Genomic DNA, 9218 nt, shown 5'->3' with positions numbered 1-9218 from the left:
ACGGCTACTAAAGTGAACAATTTATTCCAAACACATCACAGAACTGCTGAGTGTATGAAAGGTGGTCCTGGCAAGTTATTGTTGGCGCCATATACCGCGCACTGTTTTAAAGGGCAAGGACTTTCCTTCCAGGCGTACCTCACTCCACCAACACTGTGTTGACCTAATTTACATCCGGATGTATCTATCGAAACTGTAGTAGTATCATGTGTTTTGATTGGTGCAGCTATCCACCCGCTGTCTTTGTAGGAACAAACATGATTATGGGACGTACAACAGATCTGTCAAAATAAGCCATACACTTAGGAACACATAAATAGGTATGCGATAATGGTATACAGTTGTCCGGTCGTAAGGTCAGTAAAGTGGTTGATAAATTTCCGATTTAGTACATTGGCCAGTGGCGTACTGACTTTTCAGCAACCCAATTGGACGTTTAATTCATGTGCTTAACACAACTTTTCATTACTTATTGATAACACTTGGCTAAGAATGGCTTGTGGAATTAAAAAAAAATGATAGAATTTCTACGTCGGTTTTAAAACAAATATGAGTTACCTCGAAGTTATTATTGGTTCTGATGTCTAGCGGCGACGCACCATGGTCATATTCTATTTCTATGGTATGTGCACCGTGATGTGGAGTAAACTTCGTTGGAAATGGGCCTTGGTAGTCTACTCCTCTCTGGTTATAGGCTACTGCTAAAGCTGATAGTGTTAGTCTAGCTGAAATATCGTGCTTAAGTCGAGGATGAATGCTAAAATAAAATGTACTGCATTAGTAAATAATGTCTCCCCAGTTAGGCGAGGTGACATTTTGTTTTTTTCTTGCCCGTCTGTCTGTCACAGTTATGTAAGCTTATCCTCTCTAAAACTACTGAACAACATTTCATGAAACTTTTTTGGTAGTTAAAACAAAGTACATGTATGTACTATACAGATTTCCAGGAATTCGGGATCCGATTTGAGAGAGTAATGTCCATCCTATTGAAATCCGTGAATAAGTCCCTGCGATGATTATTTGTACAGTTGTTTCACAGGGAATTGGATTCTCTTACTGCCTAATATATAGCCTTTCTTGAGTAAAAAATATTAAGAAAGAGTAATCAAGAGAACCGAGGTTCTAGTGGAAATCAAAAGAAAGACCAGACATGGAGAACAGACACACAAGAAAGAACATAAAATAACCAAAATAATACAAAGTAACAAAAGTCAATGAGCAACTCGGACTCCACTAAAAACTGGGAGCATGGACCAGGTGCACCGGTAGGGTAAGCGTCCACTGCTTTTCTAGAAACACCCGCCGAGTTGCTCATAAAAAGTCGAGTCTAGGGTAGGCGAAAGAGGAAAGGAAAACTATGACACGTTGAAGAACATATCAGTTTTCATGGTGCAGTTGGATACACCGTAACGATCCACGAGTTCATGATTACGGCCATAAAACTTCTGTAGTGATGAAGTGATGACTTCAATCTTGTAGCAACATAACCCTGTTCCAGAAGATAATTGTAAAAAGTTTGGCATAACGTATGAGTAGTTTTATAAAAAACACAATACGCAGGTGCTGAAGGGATGTTGCCACAGATGGAGGGAAAGTTTACAGTACGGAATGAAAGTCATCGCGTTTGTCGTATAGTTTGGTCATACAGTTTTAAGAGTGATCCTATTTTATTTCACTTATCATATCCGGGTCTCTTTCGTTAATTGTCCAGTTACGACTCGTCGAGCCCCTTTCTGTTTCTATCCATGATTTTTGGTTGGTTTAGCGCAATATGGATCACTTGTTAGCTTAAAGTAAGGAGAAACATTTATTCGTATCATTTTCCATGACAAAATAATGTTCAGTAGACGGAAATGTGTTTTAAAAATTACGTTTTGTAGTTCTTCTCAGAATTTTCTCCTTGATTACTTTTTCCTATATTTTTTGTTTGAACCAAGTCTTCCCTTGTTTCTTCCCAAGTAGGTTTCTTTGATTAATACAGACTGTTAATGACAGACCATTAACATTGGTGTTATAATGAGTTAAGGTAGCCCCGTATACCTTATTACGTTTCCACTTGGTAACCGACAAATGAGTGTAAAAGCGACCACAATAACACCAAAAGTAAAACATTGTAATATCAGACTCTTCTTATGGTAGTGTGTGGCTAAATTGACCGCTATTTTTTGTTAATACAGTCACCTCATTAGAAAGTAGACCCATATCGTTATGTCGAAGACGTAAACACATTAGTATTTCTCTGCAAATGAACTTCTTCAAGGTTTATGTAAGACATCATATCATTGATTTGTTTAGTTGTGCTAACAAATTAAGTTGGTGATTAAGATCGCAGTTATTTCAGTTTGTTCTCTTTACATGTTCATAATATTGTTTTAGTTATCAAGCTTTCCACATTTTAATTGATTTGAAAATTCGAAGTCAAACTTGGGCATTGTTATTTGTATAATTCTTTTCATACCAATTGCGGTGCATATTTTTACAGGGAGCAAGTACCTATGGTTGTTTATATGATTATAAGCTCTTACATATAGCTGATGTTATACTAAATAATGAAATCCATCAAAGTACAATTCTACCAGTAAAATGACGTGAATTTACCTTCCGAAGGGTGACGAAAAGTCTGGCAAATCAATAGAGACTGCCATGAAAACTTTAGATTGTCTTGCATTCGGAACTGTTCCTTTATCATTCGTTTGAGCCCAACGAAGACCTGGAAACCCGGAAGCACTCGGAGACGGTCTCCATGGTGCTAGCTATAATTGATATATGTACAAATTATTAGCATTAAATGCAACAAATGTATACACTAACAATGTGATCCATAAATGCAAAGATATTTTTTTCTAATTTACTCCTGCATCACTTACATCATCATTTACTAGCTTTTAAGTACGCGACTCGTAGCACATAAAAAGGAGATTATTTAGCATTATGGAATTTTTAACTTCCCTTTTTTATTTTTGCTTCCTGGATTCGATTTCTTTTAAGAAAGAGTAATCAAGGGAACGAAGATTCTAGCGGAAATCAGAGTAATCAAGGGAACCAAGGTTATAGTGGTAATCAAAAGGATGTAATCCGGGGACAAAGACCAGACATGGAAAACAGACATACACAACAAAGAACATAAAGTAACTAAAATCATACATACGAAGTAACAAAATCAAATGAGCAACTCCGACTCCACTTAAAACTGGGAGCATGGACCAGATGCTGCGGTAGTGTAAGCGCTCTATGCTTTTCTACAAACATCCGCTGATAAGAAGTCAAGTCCAGGGTAGACGAAAGAGAAAACAGAAAGGGAAACTATGACACGGTGAACATTTTAACGGTTCTCGTGGTGCAGATGGATACACCGTAACGTTCCTAGAGTTCATGTTGACGACCATAACACTTCTGTAGAGATGACTTCAATCTTGTTGCAACATAACCCTGTCCCAGAAGGGACATGTATACAACACACTAGTCTTACCTGTACAAATCCAAAGGGGAAAGTAAGATCTGTTGTTTGGAGGGAATTATCGTAGAATTTCTGTCGCCAATCGTCTATCATAGCAGGAAACTGACATGTGTATGCATCCGGGTTATCTGTATTACTTTCTCCTTTAAGCAAAAGATTATGTTTTGATGATTAAATCAAAATGACACTCCCCTTTACCTGATGATTACTTTCAAATATTGCTTTCGAAATATTGCTGAAATTCATAGACAGTGAATTTATTGAGGTTTTAAGGGATTGCCGTCGTATTTGCTGAGAAAAAAACTTTTTTATGGGTTGGGCTATTCTATATTTGATATAAAACGACATACCAGAGTTTATGGTAAACAAATCAAAGACGAGAACTGTACAAATTTAACTATCACTAGCGTTAGACATACTATTAATAACTATAATATAAAGCAATCGAGGACTGAAAAGATGTCAGTGATTAGGGTTAGTCTAGTATATAAAATTTGAAACTTAAGAATTCATTCTAGTTGGGTTTGTATAATTTATATACCCTGATACCAGATTGCTCCGTATATAGTGGTCTTGAGAATTGGATGTATCATCCCGTTCCATAACACAGACTCAGTATTTGGATTTGGCGCCTGGCTAAGGTATATAAATTAACTAAAGCATTAACACATGAGTATAATACAAGAAATGATTATGTTAACGTCGATTTGGATTGGCTAACTTTTTGTTCTTTGTTGTGTATGAATTCTTGGCTCGGTAAAACAGTCCCTTTAAACAAACGAAAAATACCGAAATATACCGCTTCAAACTCATACTATCTTTCCTTGTAGTATTTTTATAGTAGGTATGAAAAGACAAAACACTATTTGAAAAGATACTTGTTCATAAGTTATTCCTAATATTCAGTTGTAAAAAACTGTATATTTAAACGTCTACAAGTAGCTTTTACATGTAACAAGTCAATAAATACCGTTTGTGATTTGAACATGTTTTCAGGGCATCTTTTGAAGACCACGCCTCTATGCGGGTTCCTCCCCAGTTTGATTCTACCAATCCTATTGGCCGCTTGATGTTTTGAGTAAGGTATTTACCGAACAACCAACACACAGCTGAAAACCCTGGGAGGGAACCTTGGAAGAAAAAAACAAAACAAAAACAAGAAGTTAATCAGCTGGAAAATGGGATACATGTACAAGGTTGTGGTTACCACTAATGTGCTTTTATAGTCAATAAATCATTTCCAAAACTCATCAGGATGACATTGAGTGGGGCATTTCACATAAATGAGATTAAAATCCAGAATAAATGAATCATGGTTGAAGCAATCAAACAAAGAAATGTCGTAAGCAAAAACAACAACAAACGTACAGAAATTAAAGAAAACATTAGGAAAATTAAAGTAAATTAGCAACCAAAAAATGAAGTTAAAACAATAAGGGACAAGTGCATCGCTATGTTAAAAATTCATGTTTGTTATTCAATGTTTGACGTACATTGAACAAATCTGCCTTGATGGTGGGGAATGGACACACTATATCATGTGGCGGTCACGACATTTTTAAAGTGATTTTTTATCTTGAGCTAACAAGGCTAACAGTAGAGAAATGAAGACCTCATTTACAGGAACAAAATGATGTTTACAACATGTCTGCTCGATTCGGGTGCTTAGTTTTTTGTGTGTTGCAAGTTACAGTTATCGAAATTATTATAATCGTAAAAAGGAATTTTCAGGATTGAAGTAATCTACTTCACTCGTTCTTGTTGATTTAAAAAAAAAATGATAGTTCAAACTATCTTTCACATGACAGAGTACAATTTTATAGAATTTTTGCTTCTGAATGAGCATATAAACGCAGTTAAAACATTTTAGGCATAATAATTTTAGACATTGATGTATAAACACAATTTCTCACTTCAGGCGCTTAATTCTCAGTTTTTACATTTCCGTTCATTTTTAATGTGATTTTAGGCTTTGCATATGAGGGATAAAGCTATTTACATTCAGTGACATGAAATTTGACTTTTTTGATACACCACTACTTCAGTGATTTCTCGACCAACGGGAAATTCCTATACCACACGTTTTTGTCCTGCGTTAAAAAATGAAACACTTCCTAATTAAGTTTGTCTTTTCCGGAATACTTTTCTTCAGACAGAAAGATTTGAGCCAGATTTTCATATCTAAGACCAATCGCAACTTCTCGGCAAATCTTGGGATCGTTGATTCCGAGCACAGCCGGAATTGGCCGAGGATATACCGATTGATCTAAGACGTCGCTGACGCTCTATCCCTATATAAGAAAATCAATCTACTAACCCTGATTTGGTCGCGACCATGGTCTAGCGATACTGTTTAATGTGTCATCTTCAATCAGTGTGGTATGACGTCCAACGTGGAAGACCCGGATATTTTGGTAGTTTGCTGCATCAGCCACTTCTGCTGAATGGTTTGTTAGCTATAAAAGGTCAAGAGTTCATGTATAGCTTTTGTATAGATTTCATTGCTCATATTTCGATTGCACCAGTAAACCAAATTACTTCCTTTGTTGAATTTTACATGTAACCATAAATCCTAGGTCGTATTATATAAGGGAGCTACCATTTGATTGATTGATTTTTTTTTGGGGGGGTGTTGAGGGTGGGGGTGGGGCTAGGTTCAGATCAGATCAGATTTTAAATAAAAAGGCAGGAGTGAAATTTTCAAGATATAAAAAGCCAGGACGGGCCATAAGAAAAAAATAAAAAGCCAAGATATGGTTGTTACCTTTAATGTTAGAAGGTAATTTTGGTTCTGTGCCAAATTTTAAATTCACTATTTGAAAGCTTTTAACACAGAGTTGATAATTTTACGACTAAGCCTTCACCTTTTCAAATTCGATATTGGAAATCACAGACATGATACTAACCCCATTAACATTGTATTCCATATTACTTTGTCCAGAACACAACCACACATCACCGAATAAAACGTCATGTAGCGTGACGTTGCCAATAGTAGAAGACGCTGTGATGACGACTGGATTTTCTGTTCCTGGATCAACCACCTTACCTTGCCACAAACCATTCGATACCATGGCACTTCCAGAATGAGCACCATCTACATAAAGTTCGACTTTGTCCCCGTTTAACGTAGAGTGTCCCCATATTGAAGCTCCCTTTGGTCCTCTTTGTAGGACCATGTGATTTCCAAAGTAAGAGGAAAAGGAAAACGAACTTGCTCTAACTGTAAGTATGAAGTTAAAATTACTAATTTAGATTATTTTACTAAAAATAAAATATATTCATGCTGTCTAAAGAAAAATAATTTGATTATTCAAAGCTTTTCTTTTTAACAGTTATGAAAAAGCGGAGTTTGAATTGAAGTTAGGAAAGACATATTCATTGTACAATTAGTATGAGTCGCTGTAAATCAATTCGCTGAACGAAGCTGTATTTTATCCGTTTTTATTTTTCTTCAGTATGCCATCTTCAGAAGAGATTTGAAAAAGAAAAATGATTATTTGTGAAGCGACATCAAGGCTAAATAGCATTTCTAAAACAGAAATAGTTGTAAAATCCGTTTGAGTCTGAATCTTCAAAAAAAAAAAATCTTATAAATTATTTTTCGAAATAATTTAACTGCACTTGCTTTGCTGTAGTGCATATACGAACTCCGAAGAAATATATTTTCAGATTTTATCTCAACAGACTATAAAGTAATTTGGCTTAATGCAATTTTAATTATAAATGTTGTAATTTAATTTTTGTCAGTTTGAAAGTTGGAACAGTTGATATACAACAAAACTATGTCACTAAAAGTAACTTGAATATCTAATGTTATCAACACAGGGTTAGAAAGCAATGTTTTATGATGTGAATGTCAGTTAGCATCTATGAATATCAGAATGGTTTTATTTCACAGGACTTAGTTATGTATCTGAATATTCATATAGCTCTTCAAATACTTAAGTACCAGTCCACATAAAATTCAGACACTACCAATGGTGAAGTGATTCATGGTCAAGAAAAACCCACCAAACAAACGATGCTTTTTTAGTCTACATATGCTATACATTCACATAACAAAAACCTTTTCTGCATTCAGATTTGCACTTTTTAGAAAATCATACATTTATCTCCCACTAAAAGCAACCAAATGAAGCCAAATCAAGAACGACAACTCTTGCAAAGTGCAAATTTCATGCACAATCTATATATTTTTTTTATCTCAAAAGCGCAACAACCAAATGAAAAACTAAGACTGGTTACGTAATAAGTTACTGTTTGTGGACAAGAAATAAAACTGAATTTGGTGGGTTTTTGACATGCATGAATCACCTTCTGCCTGAATTTTAGAAAGACTGCTACTTAAGACAAAACTATAAGATTGTATAGAATGTAGATTAAAACCAATAAGAATATTTTTGTTTGTTGAGATAAAATTCTTAAGTATTTACCAGAGTTCGTACACACTATATAAAAATAGAAAAGGAGTTATCCAGACTCAAATGGACTATACTGTTTTATAGAGTTAAAAATTGGGGAAAAGGTGACTATTGATTTGTATGTAGATTAATCAGGAAACGACAGTTCAAGTCAAAAACTTTCAGGCTTTGATTTTGAAAAAAAATCCGGGAAAGTCATTTTATTCGGACTTTTACTCGTTATCGTTCTCATAAAAAGTCTGGAGATTTCTTACATAGTCTTCCTAGGTTGACCTGTAATTTAATACACCAATAAGCTTGTTAATCCGCAACTCCTTTCCAACAGCTACATGCAATTTGATGACAGTATTACATATTCTTTATCAGATGATTGTTTTGTGCACCCCTATTTTGCTTTTCCATCTAAATAACATTTTGGGGGTTTTGATGATATTATCTTTCATAGTAATAAATACTTTTATTCTTCTATCATCACTTACCTGTTTTGCTATTGCATATTTCTATCAGGACGACGAAGATGAAGAGAGGATAGACGACCGACTTCGTACAGTCCATTTTCTTAAATGTTCACTATTTAAGATAAGACTATGTGTCGCTTGTTGTTGACCCCTAAGTTCTTCCATGAAGGTATTAAACAAAATTACCTATCTTATAAACTCTAGGTAATAGTCAAAAGGAAAAGACAAAATGGAATTCCCTTTTAATATACGAATCAATGCATAGTTTGTTTATATTTTTAGTCGTAAAGTTGTTTATATTTGTACTCGTAAAGTCCTTTTGTATTGACTTATGCTGTTTGTTACATGTATGTATTATTTTGTTTCTCCCACAATTTATTGAATAACGCTGATTGGTTAATTATAATTTGTAATCTTCCTTTTTTCACTGGTGCTAAAACGAGCTGTAGTCCATGTGGAGGGCTGAAAATTGCCCTTTTGTGGTTTCTTAAGTCGGATGTCTGACTAGATATGATGAAGATGTTTTCTCATAAACACTTATTACCTTTCTTTTTCACAAATTCAACATGATCAGTTTTTTAAATGTCGTATTATCATTTGAATAAAACGTTCCTTTTTTTTGTATCTTATTGCCCTTAACATTGACCATTGATGCTAAAATGTTACGGTAGTCTTACTACAAGATGAACATAAAGGAAGCAGTTTCAACTTAAAAAGTCCCGTAAAGAATTACATTAGGGTGAATAAATTAACAAATGATCATGATAATCAACCTATAAACATTTCGTTGTGTTTTAAAAGATGATTTATGAAATTCCCATATTTTGTTGTGCGAGTATGTATATACATGTGTGTGTGTGTTTGTTTGTGTGTGTGTGT

General features: G+C 34.7%; 1 protein-coding gene across 1 annotated transcript; it reads right to left on the bottom strand.

Annotated features, from left to right (window-relative positions):
* Positions 1 to 8: 8 nt before the first annotated feature.
* LOC148611628 (sialate O-acetylesterase-like) lies at positions 9 to 8501 on the bottom strand. The gene is made up of 9 exons (XM_088592361.1): positions 8361 to 8501; positions 6364 to 6680; positions 5775 to 5913; positions 4428 to 4587; positions 3999 to 4093; positions 3470 to 3600; positions 2599 to 2753; positions 559 to 757; positions 9 to 281 (listed from the first exon to the last, which is right to left on the bottom strand). The coding sequence occupies exons 1-9, from the start codon at positions 8434 to 8436 to the stop codon at positions 36 to 38; spliced, it is 1518 nt and encodes a 505-aa protein (XP_088448487.1). The 5' UTR covers positions 8437 to 8501; the 3' UTR covers positions 9 to 35.
* Between the last annotated feature and the right edge of the window lie 717 nt (positions 8502 to 9218).

The sequence above is a fragment of the Perna viridis genome, chromosome 7 (genome assembly GCF_037379345.1).
Source record: "Perna viridis isolate PV_CMFRI_1.1 ecotype Kerala chromosome 7, ASM3737934v1, whole genome shotgun sequence".
Classification (NCBI taxonomy): domain Eukaryota; kingdom Metazoa; phylum Mollusca; class Bivalvia; order Mytilida; family Mytilidae; genus Perna; species Perna viridis.
This window is presented reverse-complemented; position numbering and strand designations above follow the sequence as displayed.

What these genes read in the sequence shown, in the direction of transcription:
- LOC148611628 (XM_088592361.1), bottom strand. Translation starts at nt 8,436, where the DNA reads ATGGACTGTACGAAGTCGGTCGTCTATCCTCTCTTCATCTTCGTCGTC. An exon ending in TGGAATACAATGTTAATGGG is followed by an intron (nt 5,914 to 6,363) that starts GTTAGTATCATG and finishes GACCTTTTATAG; the next exon opens with CTAACAAACCATTCAGCAGA. An exon ending in TCCCCTTTGGATTTGTACAG is followed by an intron (nt 2,754 to 3,469) that starts GTAAGACTAGTG and finishes TATCAATTATAG; the next exon opens with CTAGCACCATGGAGACCGTC.